Source organism: Hoplias malabaricus, chromosome 1, assembly GCF_029633855.1.
Source record: "Hoplias malabaricus isolate fHopMal1 chromosome 1, fHopMal1.hap1, whole genome shotgun sequence".
NCBI classification, from domain to species: domain Eukaryota; kingdom Metazoa; phylum Chordata; class Actinopteri; order Characiformes; family Erythrinidae; genus Hoplias; species Hoplias malabaricus.
Genome location: NC_089800.1, coordinates 59,093,476 through 59,117,875, shown reverse-complemented (window position 1 = coordinate 59,117,875; position 24,400 = coordinate 59,093,476). Strand labels below are relative to the sequence as shown.

Below are 24,400 nucleotides of genomic sequence, written 5' to 3'. Positions count from 1 at the left end.
TTGCCTGCCCACGCTGCATTTTTCAATATTCAGAATGGCCAGAGGGCCACAATAAAATGATGTTGCTGGTGGATCATTCTTAGCACTGCAGTGACACTGAAATGGTGGTGTTGTAATGTGTGTTTCGTTGTCACCATTGAATCAGACACAGCAGTGATGTTTGAGTTTTTAGACACTGCTCACTCACTGTCCACTCTGACACCTAGTGATACTTTGTTGCCCATCAGAGGCGTAACTGAGGGAGACTGGGCGAAGTGCCCAAACAAATTATGTATTATTGTAAAATACGCAATGTTGCTTTACGGAATCTGTTTATGACGTTTTTAAACGAATGAGAATTAAGCTTTTAGATGTGTATTTCATGGTGTCAATTTGCTTTGTTGATTCCCGCGACTTTTCTTTGATCCTTCCAAGACCCTTTTGTTTTTGTCTCACGACTTTTAATTTGTTTCTCAAAACTTTCACATTTCGTTTTTGCGGTGAAATTCCACACAGCTACACACTTCCTGGTCCGACCCTTAGTTTCCTTTACACTTCAGCAGGAGGTGGTGCGTCTCTTGCACTTTCTAATATCAGCTCATTTTAAACCAATAAGCTGATATTTGGATCGTTTTTAAGGGTTTCTGATTTGAACAAGCTTATTAAACGACAGACCCCTGCTCGTCTGACTCCTGATAGGTGAGTGGATGAAGTTACTTTTTCATAGTCCACATTCCAGACAGATTTTGGATTTTTTGGCTCGGTATATCTTCCTACAGATTACGCTTAAAAGTATATGTGGGTTTTGAGCCCAGTCAGTGTGATTGGACTTATTCACGCCAAATGTTCACAAGCGTACAATCAATACATTGACACACAGATTTACATTTGGGGGAATTTTATGGCGAATTGTCTGTATTTTACAGCATAGCCACTCGAAAAATTACATTTGTGTGGGCCTCCCTTCTGTTAATTGGTTACATTTTATATCTTCAAAGAGAGTTTTAAAAGACCGTCTACTGGTCACCTGATATTCCTCCTGCTACTATAAAGACCAAAATTAAACGTTTCTTTCCCCTCTCTCCTCTTCTCAAACAGCACTTTAATATCTAGAGTACATTTATCCAACGCTGGTGTTGAAACTAGGTCCTATGAACACAGGTAAGCTTAGCTTCTATTTTCACTTCAAACAGACCCCAACAGGTGATTGAATGTAGGTAGTTTAATCACTGTATTTCATATCTGTGCCTTGTGTTTTGAGAAGAATTTTAGAACGATGGATCCAAACAAACGCAAGCTATCCACAGCTGGGGACAGTCTGTACAAGACTTTAGAATTGGAGAAGGGAGCATCAGCTGAAGAAATTAGAAAGGCATACAGGTATAGACACAATTTAAGGTCACAATGCTGAATGCCAAATGCTGTCTAGTAGTGTATACAATGCCCCAGCATTATAGTGGAATAGTGGAACTTTGAATTCATAAGGCTGGGTACAGACATCCATTTGGATACCAATATCTTGAATTCAGTATGAAGTCCAGCAAAAACTTGTCAAATATGTATTGTTTTTTAAATACAAAAATAATGACATAGACTGAAAAGAGGTCTAAGGTATATCACAAATAATTTTTGGAACAGTGATATTTATATAATTTAAGAGCATATATTGCAAGTATTTTGAAACAAACCTATTTGCTAACTGTTACCAGTAGGACTGAGTAGTGTGATACTGAAAATTGAGTGGTAAACAACTAATTTGTAAGTAATTGTTTAGGTAGCATAAAAGTGTTGCGAGGGGCACAGTGGCGCAGCAGGTAGTGTCGCAGTCACACAGCTCCTGGGACCTGGAGGTTGTGGGTTCGATTCCCGCTCCGGGTGAGGAGTGTGGGGTGTTCTCCCTGTGTCTGCGTGGGTTTCCTCTGGGTGACTGTCTGTGAGGAGTTGGATGTGTTCTCCCTGTGTCCGCGTGGGTTTCCTCCGGGTGCTCCGGTTTCCTCCCACAGTCCAAAAACACACGTTGGTAGGTGGATTGGCGACTCAAAAGTGTTCGTAGGGGTGTGTGTGTGTTGCCCTGTGAACGACTGGCGACCCCTCCAAGGTGTATTCCCGCCTTGCACCCAATGATTCCAGGTAGGCTCAGGACCCACCACGACCCTGAACTGGATAAGCGCTTACAGATAATGAATGATTGAAAAGTGTAGCGATAAATCTCTTAATACAATTTATTTTTATGCTGTCTGTTAATGGAAAAATACAATTGCTTTCCTTTAGGAAACTAGCATTGCGTTATCATTCAGACAAAAACCCAGGCAACCCAGAAGCAGCTGAAAAATTCAAAGAGATCAACCATGCCAACTCTATTCTTAACGATGAGAACAAACGACAGATCTATGATCAGTATGGTTCCATGGGCCTACTTGCTGCAGAAGAGTTTGGAGAAGAAGGCGTTAAATTTCACTTTCTCATGTTGAAGTGTTGGTTCAAGGTATGTGGTGGGCACATTTTTCTGGGGCTCAAATTTGGTTTATTTTGATGAAAAATTAGAAAACCGAGTGCAACTGAAAACTGTCCAGCGTGTTCATTCAAAAGTGATGTGATTTATCGGAGATTGAATATTTTCAGTTTAGTAATCCACAGTGTCTCCTGGAATATGTAATCGAAGTTATTACCACCCAGGTGCTTAATTATCATGACCACCAACATTTTGCTAGAAATATTCATATGGACAGACAAAAAGCAGAAATATTCAATACAGGAGGCTGCACCTGCATATCCTGCTGATCATCACAGCTTTCTTTAGCTTCAATGGGATATGGGAGCAAAAGACCCTCTGTTAACACCACAACGCTTAACACAGTGCCTCACCAGGGCCTGAGATGTGGGTAACTGGACCCTAGAGGACTAACAACATGTGGCATGGTACAGATTGTTTTAGACTGATGGTAGGGTTTATATTTGACCCTGTGCACCCGTTGTCAATAAGGCACTTTGCAGGCTGTTGGGCATTCCGTAATAGCGTCGGTTATGTTCTCATGGCATGGTGTGGGTCCACTAGTCTGCATAAACATGTTATTGATCAGTGTCTGTGATGTTTCACTATATGCTTTTTGCGCTTCTGGGGCAGTAATGCCTTCTTTGACTTATTCCTGGTACACACATGATACTGTGGATCAAGAAATATTAAATGGCTGCACAATTTTGGAAATGTAATGTCCCACTAACATGCCTTATTTAAATTTGCATTGCCTTGTCATGAGCACACTGGCCAGTGTTGAACCTCACTCACAATATCACACCTCACAATTTATACAGGTGTGGGCATGTCAAGCCCTCCAATTAGGCAACGCCCCAGAATAATCAGTTTACATACAGCTATCCCATGACTTTCAGCATGTCAGTGTTTATTTGGCTGTTTTCTATTGTATGTATTACCACTCTCTGTTGTTTTTTTTCCCCCCTTGTCTTTAGACACTTGTGATCTGTTGTTTGTTCTTTACTTGTTGGTGCTGCTGTTTCTGCTGTGGAAAATGTGGATCAAAAAAGCAAAAGGAGTTTAAATATGTGGGTCCAGAACAGCTAGAAGCACAAATGTATGAGGAGCAAGACATTTGTGAGTTAAAGCATTATTCAAAAAACCCAGGATATTACTGATTATTGATTGATTGTGCATGAAATTTGATTTTTGATCTGTGCTTGTGAGTTAATAATTCAATGCTCTGGTCAATTAATTTCAGTGGAGCACTCTTCTTTCAACAGCATGACTTAATATTCTGTACCCTAAAGTTGATTTACTTTGATTTGCAGCCAATGAAACTGTTATTGTAGGACAACCTGTTTCCTCTCCAGCTCCTGGAGATTCAGGTGAACTTTTGATCTGATTCAGTATCTTGCTTTTCCTAATGATGTCTGATAAATCATATTTATACTCTGATAAAGACTGGAAGAAAAAACACAAGTCTCATTTTAAGAACAGTATATATTTCTCTGCCTCATTTTTTTTCTTGTCTTTTACAGCACAGCACACGGTGATCATTGCCATGCCAGCACCTAATCCAGATACCATGAACACAGGTGCAGGTCAGTGCAGTGAATTTTCATTTTAACTCATGGCATGTGCCAGTCTCTTTTATTCAGAGATATTGACAGTATAGTAACAGATTTTAAGTGATGTTACAGATGTAGGTGAATGACTGGTTTAATATGGTGTGTTTACATGGACAAGGATTGGAACCCTAGTCTGTAGTGTAGAAGGTAGTGGCATTATTGATTATACTATACTAAACAGCGTAGAACCATATTATTTTGCTTATTTTTTAACTTTTCTGTTCCTTCAGCACCAGTCAATAAAATATTCTCTCTAAGAAACTGGTTTTTATCGGCAACACGTTTGTTGGTGTGCACAGTTGGGTTGTGCTGAAATGCACAGCGCTGAAAACACTTCACTCGACCCACGCTTACAGATATGAGGCTCATGCAGCTCAACAGTGCACCCCCCAAGCCCCTGGTGATATTGTATGCCATGTTAATATTTTGAGACCGTATGATGGTATGAAAAATGTGGATACCGCTCATCCCTAATTCCAGGTACATGATTTTATACAGGATTCACTACAGAAAAGCTCCAGGACTAATTTCAACTTTATGGTCAGGCACACCTTTTATGTAATGAGGTATCAATTATTTTCCCCTAGAAGGGGAACTCAGAGGGACTTGTATGGACTTCTTCATCTTCAGGATATTAATAGTCTGTTACATTGTGTCTTTAGTGAGACTTTCAGATTTTTGAAACACTTTGAAAATAAATAAATAATATAAGCGGAAGGAAGCTAAACGTGTAGTTTTTCCACGGTGTGGAAGTTGTGTTCGTATTTCGTCATGAAGTGGCGACAGAATGAAACTACTGCAGCATTTAAGGTGAAAGAAAATCCTAATAAATCGATGGCTCATCCGTGGTGTCCCGGATGTGTATCTGAATTTTTTATAACTCGTATTTTGGTCTCTGAGTTTCGTCTACCGAATCTGAGCATCTTTGAAATATATTGTTTGAATTTTTTGAGCTTGAATTTTTTTTTATCTTAATTTATTAACCTTGAATAATAACAGTGAAAACGTGTTCTTGAAAATTCACGAGTTCAGTTCAAGAGCAATTATATTCAGATTCATAATTGTAAAGCAAAATATTCAGAGGTGTAAATCTGAAGACTTAAATTCCAAAGCGACAAAATTCAGATTCATAATTTCAGTGCAAAAAATTCAGTGTTACAAATTCAAAGGTGGTAATATTTCAAAGTCTGATGAGAGAGATTTGCTTCCATAGACTTGGGCTGGAGTTCTATGTGACTTCTGCTGGTGAAAACATGCCCAAGGTCTTTATATGCTAAATAAGCAGCTTGTTTATTTATTTAGGTTGATGCACATCATAATAATCACCCTGAGGAAGCAAGTATTTTATGATCTGAAATTCTTGATTTGACTTTGATTTAGATTTTAATCACCATAGAATTTATTTTCTTCCTCTAGGTGGAGACGCAGCCAGTACCATACAGCCAGCTGCTTCTGAGTCTTTTGCTTTTGTTCAACAGATCTCATGACCAAGAAAAGCATGTTTAAGAAGTAACGTTTAAGAAAGTAAAAGGTTTGTGGAATTAAGACAAATAAAACCAATAATTTACTGGATCATTTTAAATTACTCATGTGGATTTTTCATATATCTGTTTCCATAAGTATTTGGTGACATTCCATGAGTGTTTGGTTTATTTTTGTAGATGTGTTAATCATCAATTCAGGTTGATAACCTTGGAAATGAGTTTTTTTTTTCCTGCCTTATCTTTCAAAACTTACATGCTGATAATGTGTGAAAAGATGAAGAAACAGCATATGAGGAAACATGGCATTTACCTATTTAGGGTTTTGTATCTCAGACTTTTCTGGCTTTTCTGACTTTACCATTTCATTTAAAGTGTCATTTATAAAGACACTTGGTACACCTACTTAATTAATATATGGTAACTGAGAGGAACAAATGCGTTAGGAAAAGGTTCTGCACTCCAAGCAGGAATATTCTCCTCTTCAGGGGTAAGTTGTCATATTCAGATAGGAATTTAAGATTAATTCCTTTTTATGTTTAATGAAAATCAGTTAGTTATTTAGGTAATTAGTAATTTCTGCAATTTAAGCACAACTTTTGTTGGCATAGTGTTTTACACAGTTTTGGCAATACAGATTTGTTATGCAACACTTTATACATTTGATTATTTCAGAATGTTCAGTTAAATTGTTAGTTATTTAATCAGTAGCCTAGCTGGAAATGACGTACATGACCAAATCTTGTAAAATATTTTGATATTAATGATTCATTTGAAAAATTCAGTGAAAATGTAATAAAATGTAAAGTTCAAAATATTAATATCTCATTTTTTGAAAAAGTGCATCTTTACTATTCTAAATTTTCCTGGTAATTTCTATCACTTCCTGGAGAAGAACTGATTTAGCATTTCTCTAAACTGTGGCTGTTTACAAGCTGGGGAAATGTGTGCAGCTAATTCACTGACATAAGTGTTTGAAACTGAAATTTGAACGTTTGAATAACATTTATCTTAATTTTATATATGTGAAATACTTTGTTGACCTCTGGCCTAGATTACCTATTTTTGATAGTTGAATTTATTTAGGATTTTAAAGTTGGAAATAAGTCCTGCAAAATATATATAATCACCAACTCATAAGTTTAATTTTATCCAATGTCAGATAAATATAATTAAAGTATTCAATTTTCAAATTTAAATATTTCTGTCAATGATATAGCTCCATAGAAATGCCATATCCAGGAGTTTGCAAGTACCAATAACCACAGTTCATGGAGAGTATAATATGAAGAGAACGTCAATTCTGTGGCCCAAAACATGAAAACTGAATTGTTTGGACACCTAGACAATGAAATGTGGCCTTGGGCAGCACTGGATTTCCAGCAATGCAGAGAAATAATTATAAAGGCAAGGTGGTCAAGAAATGGTTAACAGGAAAACAGAAACAAAAATACAAATCATAGTTTTATTTATCACATAGCTTTTATATATCGTTTTATTTATTACAAAGTTTTATTTATATCTCTATCTCCATGTCTTATTTTATCACTTCTTTATGTAATTTACAGGGAGGAGAATCCTATTGGTCAAATGCAAACACTATTAATTAAAATGTTGCATTTGCATAATTCAACTGGAAACACTGCATGTTGTTTCTTGTATTCAGACTATCTGATGAAGGGAAGGATGGCTATCTATGCACTGAGCTTGAAGAAGAACACGGGACAAGCGGAACAGCTTTTCACTGCCATTTCAGCGGAACTGTCTGGAGTCAGAGCCATGAGAAAACGCATGCTTACAGGAAGCTGCTCTTCGCATCAATTGTCTGTTTTGTCTTTATGATTGGAGAAGTGATTGGTAATAATATTCTGCATATTATAACTCGGTAGAAATAGGGGATACAAGCTGATCAAGTTTAGAGGCAGAAAACATGTGAATGAATTATTCATTCATTCATTCGTTCATTTATTGTCTGTGACCACAGTTCAGGGTCGTGGTGGGTCTGGTGCTGACACAGAATCACTGTGTGCAAGGCAGGAAAATATCCTGGAGGAAGTACCAGTACTCTACAGAGCATCAGACACTCACACCTATGAACCAGAGCACCTGGAGGAAACCCATGCAGCCACCGGGAGAAGATACCAAACTCCTCACAACAGTCACCTGGAGTGGGGCAAGAGTGGTGCTTGTACCCATAACCCCAGGTTCCTGGAGCTGTGCCACCCCAGATAATTACAGTATTATATTAATTTAGTAACTCCTTGTGTTCCCCAAAAAAATTATGAATTATTGAGAAAAAAAAAATCTTAATAGGTAGTACGGTGGTGCAGCAGGTATTGTCACAGTCACACAGCTCCGCGGACCTGGAGGTTGTGGGTTCGAGTCCCACTCCGGGTGACTGTCTATGAAGAGTTTGATGTGTTGTCCATGTGAGTTTTCTCCGTGTGACTGTCTGTGAGGAGTGTGGTGTGTTCTCCCTGTGTCTGCGTGGGTTTCCTCCGGGTGACTGTCTGTGAGGAGTGTGGGGTGTTCTCCCTGTGCCCGCATGGGTTTCCTCCAGGTGACTGCCTGTGAGGAGTTTGGTGTGTTCTCTCTGTGTCCGCATGGGTTTCCTCCGGGTGCTCTGGTTTCCTCCCATAGTCCAAAAACACACGTTGGTAGGTGGATTGGTGACTCAAATGTGTCCATAGGTGTGAATGTGTGTGTGTGTGTGTGTTGCCCTGTGAAGGCCTGGCGCCCCCTCCAGGGTGTATTCCCACCTTGCGCCCAATGATTCCAGGTAGGCTCTGGACCCACCGTGACCCTGAACTGGATAAGTGCTTACAGATAATGAATGAATGAATGAAAGAAAAAACTTAATACACATTCTGTTGTCTAAATAGAGCATTTCAGTTTTACGGATAAGTTAACTGAATAATGAAACACAACTATACATTTTTGTACATACAGTTATGTTCTGTGTTTCCATCTCTCTCCAACAGGTGGCTATGCAGGTCACAGTCTTGCTGTAATGACTGATGCAGCACATCTTCTCATAGACTTTGGCAGTGTCCTGATCAGCCTCTTTTCTCTGTGGCTGTCATCAAGACCTGCATCAAAATCTCTCACATATGGGTGGCATCGATCAGGTTATTGTGAACTTTTGTTCAAGAAACTAGTTGTTAAAATGTACACAGACAATTAAATCTGTACAAATCTTAGAAGCACTAGTTTGTACGGTCTGTGCATGTTTCTGTTCATTTTGTGCAGAGATTCTGTGTGCTCTTTTGTCTGTACTGTCTGTTTGGGCTGTGACTGCTGTACTGGTATTCATGGCTGGCCAGAGGATCCTCAGAAATGATTTTGAGATGCACAGTGGTGTCATGCTGATCACCTCTGGCTGCGCTATGGCAGTAAATATCCTGTGAGTTTTATGAGATCATGTTCATGTAGATACTAAGCAAATTATTGCTATTAGCCCTTTATTTCTAGCTAAATATGGAAGTCCTTTGCTGTTTCTAGCAATTGTCAAACATTATGCATATTATCTTGTAATGCTGATGACTGTTCCTCTAAATGTTCACCCTGAAATAATGAGTTTATTAAAATTTTAATGATTATTTCTGAGACAGTAACAGAGTTTTGGAATTGACAGAATGTGTTATTATTTTGAGATTAAGTCAAAATCTTTGGCATTTTCTCCTGCCAGAAATTAAATGAGAGAAGACAAACAAATAACATTCGTTACTTGGAGGGAATGAACTTCCAAGTTTGATCAGAGGAGGATGGATCCCTTTTGTGAGTCTTGGTTCCTCCCAAGGTTTCTTCCTCCAGCCTCGAGGGAGTTTTTCCTTGCCACTGTCGCCTTCGGCTGCTCGCATTGGGCTTTGTTTTAAATGTTCTGTTCTGGTACTATCTCTGTGAAGCTGATTTGTGACAACGTCAGTTGTAAAAGACGCTATGTAAATAAATTTGATTTGATTTGAAGGGCAAATGATGCTTTTTTTCCAGAACTACAGCCTAGTGTAGCGGCCTGTGATACTATGAAAGTTTTTGGCATCAGTGTGTATTGGAACATATTCATATACATGTACATATATCTGTCTCTGTACATGATCATGAAGAGACTGTTTAAAATCTTGTCCTTCTCTCCAGAATGGCACTTATTCTCCAGCAGTCTCCAGTGTCTCATAGTCATTGCCACAGTAACACCAGTGTATGTACTGTATTTTGTCCCCCTGTGCTGCAGTAACAGCCTCTATGCTTATGTGAAGGCTTCAGAATAAATGTTGGGACATTTCATTTGTATGACGATTTAATGGCATTCAGCCACAAGAACATTTGTGAAGTAATGATGGTGAAAGAATATATCTGGGTCTCAGTACCAACCCAACACTGAACGTGGGGGTCTTACGCACCAGAGAATCTCATTTGGATTCTTTCTTTTCTGTGGATGTTAAAGTTGTGTGTTCAACTGAACATTTGTGTGCCTGAAGGGTGCAAGTAAAGATACTTAAATTAGCTTAACTAATTAATTATAAGGAGTATCTACATAAATTTTGGCAAATAGTGTATGTAAAAAAAAAGGCATTATTTAGCGATTGGTAATTTGAGAGACAGGGCAGACATGTAGAAGTAAGTGAGTTTTTTGGTGACAAAATAATGCCCAATGTTTTAGCCAAAAAGCTAAATTAATAACAAACAAATAAAAGAATTGATTGCAGTTTTATTTATCCATTGTCTACTGCTTAACCTGATTATTATGTAGGTTTCATCCATAATAAAGTTTCTGCTTTTCACCAATTTTATGTCTTGTTTTCAGTCCAAAAAACTTACTTCAATTTTGGCCCTGTTATGGTGTGAAGGAATACACTTGTCAAATGTTGACTATTGAAAAACAACTGATATGAAAAGGCATAAAGCACAGAATAAAACTCACTACTGTGTCAGCACCAGATGCAAATTTGACATACCAATGAAAAATGGCAAAGATCCAACAAAATGAACTGGATCTTTCAGTTCCTATTTTGTTATAAAAAAATATATTTGAATACATTCTTGAATTGGAAAAATTGTCATTTGAAATATTACAACTTTATTTTGTTCTTTATAACAACATATTATAAAGTTTTTAATGAAAACATGTAACTTATTGTACACACACACGCACACCCAATCAATCATAACAGTAAAATTACTATTTTTTATCAACACCCATTTTTGACCATAGGCGCATTTTGTAGAACCACAATTACAAACTAAAGTCCTTCTGTTGCTCCGCATACTTTTGCCTGCCCACGCTGCATTTTTCAATATTCAGAATGGCCAGAGGGCCACAATAAAATGATGTTGCTGGTGGATCATTCTTAGCACTGCAGTGACACTGAAATGGTGGTGTTGTAATGTGTGTTTCGTTGTCACCATTGAATCAGACACAGCAGTGATGTTTGAGTTTTTAGACACTGCTCACTCACTGTCCACTCTGACACCTAGTGATACTTTGTTGCCCATCAGAGGCGTAACTGAGGGAGACTGGGCGAAGTGCCCAAACAAATTATGTATTATTGTAAAATACGCAATGTTGCTTTACGGAATCTGTTTATGACGTTTTTAAACGAATGAGAATTAAGCTTTTAGATGTGTATTTCATGGTGTCAATTTGCTTTGTTGATTCCCGCGACTTTTCTTTGATCCTTCCAAGATCCTTTTGTTTTTGTCTCACGACTTTTAATTTGTTTCTCAAAACTTTCACATTTCGTTTTTGCGGTGAAATTCCACACAGCTACACACTTCCTGGTCCGACCCTTAGTTTCCTTTACACTTCAGCAGGAGGTGGTGCGTCTCTTGCACTTTCTAATATCAGCTCATTTTAAACCAATAAGCTGATATTTGGATCGTTTTTAAGGGTTTCTGATTTGAACAAGCTTATTAAACGACAGACCCCTGCTCGTCTGACTCCTGATAGGTGAGTGGATGAAGTTACTTTTTCATAGTCCACATTCCAGACAGATTTTGGATTTTTTGGCTCGGTATATCTTCCTACAGATTACGCTTAAAAGTGTATGTGGGTTTTGAGCCCAGTCAGTGTGATTGGACTTATTCACGCCAAATGTTCACAAGCGTACAATCAATACATTGACACACAGATTTACATTTGGGGGAATTTTATGGCGAATTGTCTGTATTTTACAGCATAGCCACTCGAAAAATTACATTTGTGTGGGCCTCCCTTCTGTTAATTGGTTACATTTTATATCTTCAAAGAGAGTTTTAAAAGACCGTCTACTGGTCACCTGATATTCCTCCTGCTACTATAAAGACCAAAATTAAACGTTTCTTTCCCCTCTCTCCTCTTCTCAAACAGCACTTTAATATCTAGAGTACATTTATCCAACGCTGGTGTTGAAACTAGGTCCTATGAACACAGGTAAGCTTAGCTTCTATTTTCACTTCAAACAGATCCCAACAGGTGATTGAATGTAGGTAGTTTAATCACTGTATTTCATATCTGTGCCTTGTGTTTTGAGAAGAATTTTAGAACGATGGATCCAAACAAACGCAAGCTATCCACAGCTGGGGACAGTCTGTACAAGACTTTAGAATTGGAGAAGGGAGCATCAGCTGAAGAAATTAAAAAGGCATACAGGTATAGACACAATTTAAAGTCACAATGCTGAATGCCAAATGCTGTCTAGTAGCGTATATAATGCCCCAGCATTGGAATGTGGAATAGTGGAACTAGGGTCTAGGTTACTGTCAAGGCTTCTGCTTGGAACCTACACCATAAGAAAAGCTTAAATGTATTGGAGTCCTATCCAAAACCTTTAAAATGAGTTTGAGTGGCTTATGCAATCTAGAACATATCATCCCATATGTTCCCATTGTGTTAAATATCATCAAACCCAAAGAAATGTTGCAGCATCTAGAGTGAAGCTTTCCCAGAATAGTAGAAGCTACTGTTGTGGCAATGGGAAACAAGCCATCTATTAATACCTTGGATTGAGGGTGAGCTAAAATATTTTGGCCTGATGGTGGGTTTATGTATGTATAAATGGATGGATGTAAGTAGTGATCCTAAATGGAAATTTTGGGATTTCAGCATTGTCGTAAGGATGCAAAAAACAGTGTCAATAATTGTAATTTTACAATACATTATATCCACAATCACACTGTTCACGTGTCCTTTGAATTCATAAGGCTGGGTACAGACATCCATTTGGATACCAATATCTTGAATTCAGTATGAAGTCCAGTGAAAACTTTTCAAATATGTATTGTTTTTTAAATACAAAAATAATGACATAGACTGAAAAGAGGTCTAAGGAATATCACAAATAATTTTTGGAACCGTGATATTTATATAATGTAACAGCATATATAATTTAAGAGCATATATTGCAAGTATTTTGAAACAAACCTATTTGCTAACTGGTACCAGTAGGACTGAGTAGTGTGATACTGAAAATTGAGTGGTAAACAACTTATTTGTAAGTAATTGTTTAGGTAGCATAAAAGTGTAGAGATAAATCTCTTAATACAATTTATTTTTATGCTGTCTGTTAAGGGAAAATTACAATTGCGTTCCTTTAGGAAACTAGCATTGCGTTATCATCCAGACAAAAACCCAGGCAACCCAGAAGCAGCTGAAAAATTCAAAGAGATCAACAATGCCAACTCTATTCTTAACGATGAGAACAAACGACAGATCTATGATCAGTATGGTTCCATGGGCCTATTTGCTGCAGAGCAGTTTGGAGAAGACGGCGTTAAATATTACTTTCTCATGTCGAAGTGTTGGTTCAAGGTATGTGGTGGGCACATTTTTCTGGGGCTCAAATTTGGTTTATTTTGATTGAAAAATTAGATAACCAGTTGTACACTGACATGTCAAAAGTCATGGGATAGGAGTATGTAAATTTGTCATGAAGAGCCATTACCTCAGGAGACAGCTAGGGAACACACACCAGAAGTGTTGAGTTGTGAGGTGTAACCGGGTGAGTGCGAATAAAACTGTCCAGCGTGTTCATTCAAAAGTGATGTGATTTATCGGAGATTGAATATTTTCAGTTTAGTAATCCACAGTGTCTCCTGGAATATGTAATTGAAGTTATTACCACCCAGATGCTTAATTATCATGACCACCAACATTTTGCTAGAAATATCCATATGGACAGACAAGGGGCTCTGGCTGAAATATTCAATACAGGAGGCTGCACCTGTATATCCTGCTGATCATCACAGCTTTCTTTAGCTTCAATGGGATATGGGAGTAAAAAACCCTCTGTTAACACCACAATGCCAGGGTAAGGTTTATGTTTCGCAAAGGCTCCTGGGCACCAGTTCTCAACAAGGCACTTTGCAGGCTGTTGAGCATTCCGTAATAGCGTGGGTTATGTTCTCATGGCATGGTGTGGGTCCACTAGTTTGCATAAACATGTTATTGATCAGTGTCTGTGATGTTTCACTATATGCTTTTTGCGCTTCTGGGGCAGTAATGACTTCTTTGACTTATTCCTGGTACACACATGATACTGTGGATCAAGAAATATTAAATGGCTGCACAATTTTGGAAATGTAATGTCCCACTAACATGCCTTGTTTAAACTTGCCTTGCCTTGTCATGAGCACACTGGCCAGTGTTGAACCTCACTCACAATATCACACCTCACAATTTATACAGGTGTGGGCATGTCAAGCCCTCCAATTAGGCAACGCCCCAGAATAATCAGTTTACATACAGCTATCCCATGACTTTCAGCATGTCAGTGTTTATTTGGCTGTTTTCTATTGTATGTATTACCACTCTCTGTTGTTTTTTTTCCCCCCTTGTCTTTAGACACTTGTGATCTGTGGTTTGATCTTTACTTGCTGCTGCTGCTTCTGCTGCTGCTGTTTCTGCTGTGGAAAATGTGGATCAAAAGAGGAAGAGGAGTTTAACTATGTGGATCCAGAACATCTAGAAGCACAAATGTATGAGGAGCAAAACAGATGTAAGTTAAAGCATCATTTAAAAAAACCCAGGATATTTCTGATTATTGATTGATTGTGCATGAAATTTGATTTTTGATCTGTGCTTGTGAGTTAATAATTCAATGCTCTGGTCAATTAATTTCAGTGGAGCACTCTTCTTTCAACAGCATGACCTAATATTCTGTACCCTAAAGTTGATTTACTTTGATTTGCAGCCAATGAAACTGTTATTGTAGGACAACCTGTTTCCTCTCCAGCTCCTGGAGATTCAGGTGAACTTTTGATCTGATTCAGTATCTTGCTTTTCCTAATGATGTCTGATAAATCATATTTATACTCTGATAAAGACTGGAAGAAAAAACACAAGTCTCATTTTAAGTACAGTATATATTTCTCTGCCTCATTTTTTTTCTTGTCTTTTACAGCACAGCACACGGTGATCATTGCCATGCCAGCACCTAATCCAGATACCATGAACACAGGTGCAGGTCAGTGCAGTGAATTTTCATTTTAACTCATGGCATGTGCCATTCTCTTTTATTCAGAGATATTGACAGTATAGTAACAGATTTTAAGTGATGTTACAGATATAGGTGAATGACTGGTTTAATAAGGTGTCTTTACCTGGACAAGGATTGGAACCCTAGTCTGTAGTGTAGAAGGTAGTGGCATTGTCCATTATATTACACCAGCTAAGTGCAGTATAATAAGATGATAAGGGGAAACTTTACTGAGAATGGTACATGGGCAACTAGCTTGGTTCCTTTTATGGAAACATTCCAGCTAGGGTCGGGTAGTGTAACAGTAATACTAAGTACTGTGGTATATACAAATGTGGACAGTATCTCAAAATGAGGGCAGTATTTATGGTGTGTGGTGTGTCAAATTTGTGTTCAGTGTTTTTAAATACAAGGCCAAAAAGTTCATTCAATAGAGCCACAGGAAGGGGGTCCTCTGGTTGGTGAGGTCACACTCTGAAAATGGGTAAGGGGGAAAAACAAGAGCCCAGCAACCCACCACAGTTGAGAGTTTTGTGCTGAGTTTGGGTTAAAAGACGAAGGGAGGAGAAAATAGACTAGAGTGACCAGATGTCCTCTTTTACCCGGACATGTCCTCTCTTTTAGACTTAAAAAAACGTTGGGGCGGAATTTCACAAACATCCGGGATTTTGTTTTTCTAGTGCTTACATAGAGCTTCGAGAAGCGTTTCGTTCACAAACTAGTCCTGCCCTCCCCTACTCTGATTGGTTCGCTTGAGTGAGAAGGGGGCGTGGTGAAGTAGTCTAAAATCTTCGGATTTGACGGTCTGACTGTAGAGCTACCGTTATTGGCCAATAACCTTCTTTGTAAACAGTCCTTGTTTACATCAGGCAAAGCTCATGTACCCAACCTCATCTCAAGCAGCTATGCCGAAACGTAAATGTAAGTTCTCGGATTAATTAAAAAAGAAATTCCCATGTTTTGTGTAGCAAATAAAGGTGCTAAAAGCACACACAGGTTCAGCTAAGCATACAGCAACCCCCCCCACCCCCCCACCCCCCCAAGCTGTGCTTCTAAATTTGTGATGACTGGTTTAATACGGTGTGTTTACCTGGACAAGGATTGGAACCCTAGTCTGTAGTGTAGAAGGTAGTGGCATTATTTATTATACTATACTAAACAGCGTAGAACCATATTATTTTGCTTATTTTTTTCTAAGAAACGGGTTTTTATCGTCAACACGTTTGTTGGTGTGCACTGTTGGGTTGTGCAGAAATGCACAGCGCTGAAAACACTTCACTCGACCCACGCTTACAGATATGAGGCTCATGCAGCTCAACAGTGCACCCCCCAAGCCCCTGGTGATACCGTATACCGTGTTAATATTTTGAGACCGTATGATGGTATGAAAAATGTGGATACCACCCATCCCTAATTCCAGGCACATGATTTTATACAGGATTCACTACAGAAAAGCTCCAGGACTAATTTCAACTTTATGCTCAGGCACACCTTTTATGTAATGAGGTATCAATTATTTTCCCCTAGAAGGGAAACTCAGAGGGACTTGTATGGACTTCATCTTCAGGATATCAATAGTCTGTTACATTGTGTCTTTAGTGAGACTTTCAGATTTTTGAAACACTTTGGAAAATAAAGAGATAATATAAGCGGAAGAAAGCTAAAAGTGTATTTTTTCCACGGTATGGGAGTTGTGTTCGTATTTCGTCATCAAGTGGCGACAGAATGAAACTACTGCAGCATTTAAGGTGAAAGAGAAAATCCTAATGAATCGATTGCTCATCCGTGGTGTCCCGGATGTGTATCTGAATTTTTTGTAACTCGTGTTTTGATATCTGAGTTTCGTCTACCGAATTTGAGCAACTTTGAAATATATTGTTTTAATTTTTTTAAACTTGAATTTTTTTGATCTGAATTTATTAACCTTGAATAATAACAGTGAAAACGTCTTCTTGAAAATTCACGAGTTCAGTTCAAGAGCAATTATATTCAGATTCATAATTGTAAAGCAAAATATTCAGAGGTGTAAATCTGAAGACTTAAATTCAAAAACGACAAAATTCAGATTTATAATTTCAGTGCAAAAAATTCAGTGTTACAAATTCAAAGGTGGTAATATTTCAAAGTCTGATGAGACAGATTTGCTTCCATAGACTTGGGCTGGAGTTCTATGTGGCTTCTGCTGGTGAAAACATGCCCAAGGTCTTTATATGCTAAATAAGAAGCTTGTTTATTTATTTAGGTTGCTGCACATCATAATAATCACCCTGAGGTAGCAAGTATTTTATGATCTGAAATTCTTGATTTGACTTTGATTTAGATTTTAATCACCATAGAATTTATTTTCTTTCTCTAGGTGGAGATGCAGCCAGTACCATACAGCCAGATGCTTCTGAGTCTTTTGCTTTTGTTCAACAGACCTCATGACCAAGAAAAGCACAATGTGTCATATTTGTCCTGCTGTTGAAAAGGGAAGCTTGAAAGTAGGCTCTGCTTTTGTGGAAAATATGCTTGATGATTGTTCAGGAGTTCTCTAGAGATCTCTAGAATATAAATGATTTATTTGAATGCAGAATATATAATGTTTTGTTTACATGTGTCTTGATTGTGTGTTCTGTCCCAGGTTCTTTAATATGGAAATGTATTTAGTTATATACGTGGGAGAACTTTTTTAGAGAAAATACCATTAACTAAGATTTGCCTTCTGATCTCCAGCCAGAAACAAAACAGCTAGAATTCATGTTTATTTTTAAGATAGACACATATCCAAAGACATTTAATCTTTAGTTATGTCATCACTGAAATCTAATAAGTTAAATAAATGAGCATTAAAATAACCCTAAATAGTTACAGGAAGTACTTGATGGTCTTAAATGGCAATGACATTTTGGTTTTTATAAGGTTATTACTATGGACATTGCACTATATGTACTATGTACACAGCAAAAATCAGAATGTGTTTGTAACTTTAGATTTGGATTTTTCAGTGCCTTTGATTGGTTAATTTTTAGAAATCTGTCTAAGAATATACATTGAAAAAGAAGGTAAGCAAATATTAGGTTTTGATTTTTCTACCTACATAGGGCTCCATATGTTTGACACAGTAGAAGACTCTGAAGGTTTTTTCCACAAGAAAGCCCTGAAACTGTTTGATATTATGAATAAATGTTTAACAAGATATAAGAACTTTTTTATAATTTCTGTTCAATCTCAGGGCTCTCATTTATCAGGAATAAAGTATAATTACTTTGATTCTTGCTATAAATGGGAATTTTTTTCATGGAAATTAGTGTGATTTTAAATTAACCTGCAGTACAATAAATCTAATGTTTGTGCATTATAAAAATATTTGTAGATGTTCTATCTGTAGAAAATGATGACATGTTGAAATATACCTATTTTAATATTTGTTGAACAAATAGGCTGAATGAACAACGTATTTGATTCCAGGTGTTATAACGTTTAAGAAAGTAAATTGTTTCTGGAATTAAGACAAATAAAATATCTTTTTAAATTACTCATGTCTATTTTTCATATGTTTCCATAAGTATTTGGTGACATTCCATGAGTGTTTGGTTTATTTTTGTAGATGTGTTAATCATCACTTCAGGTTGGTAACCTTGGAAATGAGGATTTTTTTTTCCTGCCTTATCTTTCAAAACTTACATGCTGATAATGTGTGAAAAGATGAAGAAACAGCATATGAGGAAACATGGCATTTACCTATTTAGGGTTTTGTATCTCAGACTTTTCTGGCTTTTCTGACTTTACCATTTCATTTAAAGTGTCATTTATAAAGACACTTGGTACACCTACTTAATTAATATATGGTAACTGAGAGGAACAAATGCATTTGGAAAAGGTTCTGCACTCCAAGCAGGAATATTCTCCTCTTCAGGGGTAAGTTGTCATATTCAGATAGGAATTTAAGATTAATTACTTTTTTATGTTTAATGAAAATCAGTTAGTTATTTAGGTAATTAGTAATTTCCGCAATTTAAGCACAACTTTTGTTGGCACAGTGTTTTACACAGTTTTGGCAATACAGATTTGTTATGCAACACTTTATACATTTGATTATTTCAGAATGTTCAGTTAAATTGTTAGTTATTTAATCAGTAGCCTAGCTGGAAATGACATACATGACCAAATCTAGTAAAATATTTTGATATTAATGATACATTTGAAAAATTCAGTGAAAATGTAATAAAATGTAAAGTTCAAAATATTAATATCTCTTCAAGACATTTTTTGAAAAAATGCATCTTTACTATTCTAAATTTTCCTGGTAATTTCTATCACTTCCTGGAGAAAAACTGATTTAGCATTTCTCTAAACTGTGGCTGTTTACAAGCTGGGGAAATGTGTGCAGCTAATTCACTGACATAAGTGTTTGAAACTGAAATTTGAACGTTTGAATAACATCTTAATTTTATATATGTGAAATACTTTGTTGACCTCTGGCCTAGATTACTTATTTTTGATAGTTGAATTTATTTTGAATTTTAAAATTGGAAATAAATCCTGCAAAATATATATAATCACCAACTCATAAGTTTAATTTTATCCAATGTCAGATAAATATAATTAAAGTATTCAATTTTCAAATTTAAATATTTCTGTCAATGATATAGCTCCATAGAAATGCCATATCCAGGAGTTTGCAAGTACCAATAACCACAGTTCATGGAGAGTATAATATGAAGAGAACGTCAATTCTGTGGCCCAAAACATGAAAACTGAATTGTTTGGACACCTAGACAATGAAATGTGGCCTTGGGCAGCACTGGATTTCCAGCAATGCAGAGAAATAATTATAAAGGCAAGGTGGTCAAGAAATGGTTAACAGGAAAACAGAAACAAAAATACAAATCATAGTTTTATTTATCACATAGCTTTTATATATCGTTTTATTTATTACAAAGTTTTATTTATATCTCTATCTCCATGTCTTATTTTATCACTTCTTTATGTAATTTACAGGGAGGAGAATCCTATTGGTCAAATACAAAAACTATTAATTAAAATGTTGCATTTGCATAATTCAACTGGAAACACTGCATGTTGTTTCTTGTATTCAGACTATCTGATGAAGGGAAGGATGGCTATCTATGCACTGAGCTTGAAGAAGAACACGGGACAAGAGGAACAGCTTTTCACTGCCATTTCAGTGGAACTGTCTGGAGTCAGAGCCATGAGAAAACGCATGCTTATAGGAAGCTGCTCTTCGCATCAATTGTCTGTTTTGTCTTTATGATTGGAGAAGTGATTGGTAATAATATTCTGCATATTATAACTAGGTAGAAATAGGGGATACAAGCTGATCAAGTTTAGAGGCAGAAAACATGTCAAGGAATTATTCATTCATTCATTCATTTATTGTCTGTGACCACAGTTCAGGGTCGTGGTGGGTCTGGTGCTGACACAGAATCACTGTGTGCAAGGCAGGAACATATCCTGGAGGAAGTACCAGTACTCTGCAGAGCAGTACACATTCATACCTTCACTCAGACACTCACACCTATGACCCAGAGCACCTGGAGGAAACCCATGCAGCCACTGGGAGAACACACCAAACGCAAGAGCGGTGCTCGAACCCACAACCCCAGGTTCCTGGAGCTGTGTGACAAAGACACTAGCTGTTGTGCCACCATCCACCATGCCACCCCAGAAAATTACAGCATTATATTAATTTAGTAACTTCTTGAGTTCCACGGTGGAGCAGCAGGTAGTGTCGCAGTCACGCAGCTCCAGGGACCTGGAGGTTGTGCGTTCGATTCCCACTCCAAGTGACTGTCTGTGAGGAGTGTGGTGTGTTCTCCCTGTGTCTGTGTGGGTTTCCTCCGGGTGACTGTCTGTGAGGAGTGTGGCGTGTTCTCCCTGTGTCTGCGTGGGTTTCCTCTGGGTGACTGTGAGGAGTTTGGTGTTTTCTCTCTGTGTCTGCGTGGGTTTCCTCCGGGTGATTGTCTATGAGGAGTTTGGTGTTTTCTCTCTGTGTCTGCGTGGGTTTCCTCCTTGTGACTGTCTGTGAGGAGTGTGGCGTGTTCTCCCTGTGTCTGCGTGGGTTTTCTCCAGGTGACTGTCTGTGAGGAGTGTGGGGTGTTCTCCCTGTGTCTGCGTGGGTTTTCTCCAGGTGACTGTCTGTGAGGAGTGTGGTGTGTTCTCCCTGTGTCTGCGTGGGTTTCCTCCGGATGACTCAAAAGTGTCCATAGGTGTGAATGTGTGAGTGTGTGTTGCCCTGTGAAGGACTAGCGCCCCCTCCAGGGTGTATTCCCGCCTTGTGCCTAATGATTGTACAACATCAGCATCAAGCTAGGGTCCCTATCAGTGGCTCCCACCAAGGTTGTAAGAAACCTAGGTGTCATGGTTGATGACCAGCTGACCAGTTACCGCTGTAGCTCGATCGAGCCACTTCTCCCTATTCAACATAAGGAAGATTAGGCCATACCTAACTCAACATACAACACAGCTCCTCGTTCAGACGTTAGTAATCTCCTGTCTAGACTATTGCAACGCCCTCCTGACAGGTCTTCCGGCCTGTGCTGTGAGACCGCTACAGATGATCCAGAATGCGGCAGCACGCCTGGTCTTCAACCAACCAAAAAGAGCACATGTCACGCCTCTATTAGTTGAGCTGCATTGGCTACACTTAGCTGCTCGCATCAAATTCAAATAACTAATGATGGCCTTCAAAGTATTCACTGGTTCTGCTCCCATCTACCTCAATAGACTCTTAAAACCATACGTTAGCGCCCGCCCTCTCCGTTCCTCAAAGGAGCGCCTACTAACACGACCAACCCCCCGTACAGGTCAGTTGAGGCTATTCTCATCTCTGATACCACGCTGGTAGAACGAGCTTCCAAGCACTATCAGAGCAACAGAAACCCTCTCTGCATTCAAGAAATCATTGAAAACCCAGCTCTTCCGAGAGTATCTTTTGCACTGAATGTCTTTCTTTAATGCACTTATTACTTCCTGGCATATTGCACTTAGTGTAAGGTATTTTGTATAATTTGTGCTGTAGTTCGAATGTTAGATCCTCTTTTGTAAGTCGCTTTGGATAAAAGCGTCTGCCAAATGCATAAATGTAAATGATTGTAGGCTCTGGACCCACCATGACCCTTAACTGGATAAGTGCTTACAGATAATGAATGAATGAAAAAACTTAATACACATTCTGTTGTCTAATTAGAGCATTTCAGTTCTTACGGATAAGTTAACTGAATAATGAAACACAACTATACATTTTTGTACATACAGTTATGTTCTGTGTTTCCATCTCTCTCCAACAGGTGGCTATGCAGGTCACAGTCTTGCTGTAATGACTGATGCAGCACATCTTCTCACAGACTTTGGCAGTATCCTGATCAGCCTCTTTTCTCTGTGGCTGTCATCAAGGCCTGCATCAAAATCTCTCACATATGGGTGGCATCGATCAGGTTATTGTGAACTTTTGTTCAAGAAACTAGTTGTTAAAATGTACACAGACAATTAAATCTGTACAAATATTAGAAGCACTAGTTTGTACGGTCTGTGCATGTTTCTGTTCATTTTGTGCAGAGATTCTGGGTGCTCTTTTGTCTGTACTGTCTGTTTGGGCTGTGACTGCTGTACTGGTATTCATGGCTGCCCAGAGGATCCTCAGAAATGATTTTGAGATACACAGTGGTGTCATGCTGATCACCTCTGGCTGTGCTGTGGCAGTAAATATCCTGTGAGTTTTATGAGGTCATGTTCATGTAGATACTAAGCAAATTATTGCTATTAGCCCTTTATTTCTAGCTAAATATGGAAGTCCTTTGCTGTTTCTAGCAATTGTCAAACAATATACATATTATCTTGTAATGCTGATGACTGTTCCTCTAAATGTTCACCCTGAAATAATGAGTTAATTAAAATTTTAATGATTATTTCTGAGACAGTAACAGAGTTTTGGAATTGACAGAATGTGTTATTATTTTGAGATTAAGTCAAAATCTTTGGCATTTTCTCCTGCCAGAAATTACATGAGAGAAGACAAACAAATAACATTCTTTACTTGGAAGGTATGAACTTCCAAGGGTAACTGATGCTTGATAATTCAAATGGCAATACATTTTTTCCAGAACTACAGCCTAGTGTGGCGGCCTTTGATACTATGAAAGTTTTTGGCATCAGTGTGTATTTGAACATACATACATCTGTCTCTGTACACGGTCATGAAGAGATTGACTTAAATCTCGTCCTTCTCTCCAGAATGGCACTTATTCTCCACCAGTCTCCAGTGTCTCACAGTCATTGCCACAGCCACAGTAACACCAGTGTAAGGGCTGCTTTCATCCATGTGGTGGGGGACTTTCTGCAGAGTCTGGGGGTTCTCATAGCAGCTACAGTCATCTATGTTTGGGTTGGTGGCAGTTTTCAGAAATCTCCTTTAGAAAAAATGTATCTAGATAAATGCCATACATTTTTTTTATATTAAATGTGAGGGTAAATAACTTTCTGCTCTTCATACAGCCTGATTGGAAAATACTAGATCCTGTTTGTACATTTCTGTTTTCCATATTTGTCCTTGCAACAACAACCACAATACTGAAAGATATATTCAGAATACTCATGGAGGGTAAGCATCCAGATATTGATTCCAGTGTACTTATATTTTACAGTGCAACTAGTCCAATATATTTTCTCATTTATCTGTAGGAACACCAAATGACATTGATTTTGACTCTGTAAGAGATGCTCTGCTCTCAGTCAACGGAGTCATAGATACTCACAGTCTTCATATATGGGCACTTACTATGAGTCAGCCTCAAATTTCAGTCCATGTAATCACAGGTAAGACTTCACAAGTGTACACACAAGACACAAGCATATTTACCAATGTGTTGAAACACTGTTCCATTGTTCCATTAACAATAATTGTGGACTTAACGCACCAATGTCTGCCAATGTTTTTTTTTTTTTTTTTGGGCCAACAGAACACCAAGTTCACTCTTTCCATAAACAATCTGAACAATCCAATCCTTGCCCATCCTTTTTTTGTTGTTTTTTTTTTAATATGCTGTTTCAATTTAAACATACATTTGCAAAAATAAATGCAGTCGACCAATTAAAACCTACACCCAACTTTAAATACAGCATTGTGGATTTACAAATCACAAATTTCAAATACTCTACCAAGTTTTGTATTGCCAATGTCTATTCCAAAAGAGACTTTTGCAACAGTTAATATTGCATATATCTTGTAATGACAAAGTCCTACAATGCATTATAATTCACATTATGTTTCATATTACAGATGAGCAGATAAATCCACAGTCAGTTCTTATGGAACTGACAAACGTGCTCCAGTCTGAATTTGGCTTTCACAATGTCACCATTCAAACTGAAACATACTCTGAATAA

The 24,400-nt window shown here is 37.9% G+C and overlaps 3 protein-coding genes across 9 annotated transcripts; all 3 read left to right on the top strand.

Moving 5' to 3' along the window:
- The first annotated feature begins 81 nt into the window (after window positions 1-81).
- LOC136694769 (dnaJ homolog subfamily C member 5-like) lies at window positions 82-10,306 on the top strand. Of its 7 annotated transcripts, none has more exons than XR_010802242.1 (11): window positions 88-678; window positions 1,078-1,140; window positions 1,244-1,359; window positions 2,251-2,464; window positions 3,448-3,589; window positions 3,784-3,840; window positions 3,994-4,056; window positions 5,500-5,614; window positions 7,231-7,421; window positions 8,546-8,692; window positions 8,814-10,306. XR_010802242.1 is itself a non-coding variant. In XM_066668565.1 (8 exons), the coding sequence occupies exons 3-8, from the start codon at window positions 1,256-1,258 to the stop codon at window positions 4,394-4,396; spliced, it is 663 nt and encodes a 220-aa protein (XP_066524662.1). In that variant the 5' UTR covers window positions 82-678; window positions 1,078-1,140; window positions 1,244-1,255; the 3' UTR covers window positions 4,397-5,488. The 7 variants fall into 7 exon arrangements, 3 of the variants coding, with proteins under 3 accessions (XP_066524662.1, XP_066524693.1, XP_066524682.1); XR_010802241.1 differs by having other exon boundaries at window positions 8,546-8,967; window positions 9,253-10,306; XR_010802243.1 differs by having other exon boundaries at window positions 84-678; window positions 5,562-5,614; window positions 8,546-10,306.
- A 740-nt stretch (window positions 10,307-11,046) lies between these two features.
- LOC136694761 (dnaJ homolog subfamily C member 5-like) lies at window positions 11,047-18,501 on the top strand. Its single transcript, XM_066668556.1, has 8 exons — window positions 11,047-11,508; window positions 11,908-11,970; window positions 12,074-12,189; window positions 13,134-13,347; window positions 14,380-14,533; window positions 14,729-14,785; window positions 14,939-15,001; window positions 17,370-18,501. The coding sequence occupies exons 3-8, from the start codon at window positions 12,086-12,088 to the stop codon at window positions 17,438-17,440; spliced, it is 663 nt and encodes a 220-aa protein (XP_066524653.1). The 5' UTR covers window positions 11,047-11,508; window positions 11,908-11,970; window positions 12,074-12,085; the 3' UTR covers window positions 17,441-18,501.
- A 359-nt stretch (window positions 18,502-18,860) lies between these two features.
- LOC136673331 (proton-coupled zinc antiporter SLC30A2-like) lies at window positions 18,861-24,400 on the top strand. Its single transcript, XM_066648765.1, has 8 exons — window positions 18,861-18,913; window positions 20,095-20,285; window positions 22,306-22,452; window positions 22,574-22,727; window positions 23,249-23,399; window positions 23,510-23,615; window positions 23,696-23,830; window positions 24,294-24,400. The coding sequence occupies exons 1-8, from the start codon at window positions 18,861-18,863 to the stop codon at window positions 24,398-24,400; spliced, it is 1,044 nt and encodes a 347-aa protein (XP_066504862.1).

Coding starts and splice junctions, on each gene's coding strand:
- LOC136694769 (XM_066668565.1), top strand. CDS start 1,256: ATGGATCCAAACAAACGCAAGCTATCCACAGCTGGGGACAGTCTGTAC. Junction 1,360..2,250: donor GAAATTAGAAAGGCATACAG/GTATAGACACAA, acceptor GCTTTCCTTTAG/GAAACTAGCATTGCGTTATC. Junction 3,841..3,993: donor TCCAGCTCCTGGAGATTCAG/GTGAACTTTTGA, acceptor TGTCTTTTACAG/CACAGCACACGGTGATCATT.
- LOC136694761 (XM_066668556.1), top strand. CDS start 12,086: ATGGATCCAAACAAACGCAAGCTATCCACAGCTGGGGACAGTCTGTAC. Junction 13,348..14,379: donor TGTCGAAGTGTTGGTTCAAG/GTATGTGGTGGG, acceptor CCTTGTCTTTAG/ACACTTGTGATCTGTGGTTT. Junction 14,786..14,938: donor TCCAGCTCCTGGAGATTCAG/GTGAACTTTTGA, acceptor TGTCTTTTACAG/CACAGCACACGGTGATCATT.
- LOC136673331 (XM_066648765.1), top strand. CDS start 18,861: ATGCATTTGGAAAAGGTTCTGCACTCCAAGCAGGAATATTCTCCTCTT. Junction 20,286..22,305: donor TATGATTGGAGAAGTGATTG/GTAATAATATTC, acceptor TCTCTCCAACAG/GTGGCTATGCAGGTCACAGT. Junction 22,728..23,248: donor GCTGTGGCAGTAAATATCCT/GTGAGTTTTATG, acceptor CCTTCTCTCCAG/AATGGCACTTATTCTCCACC.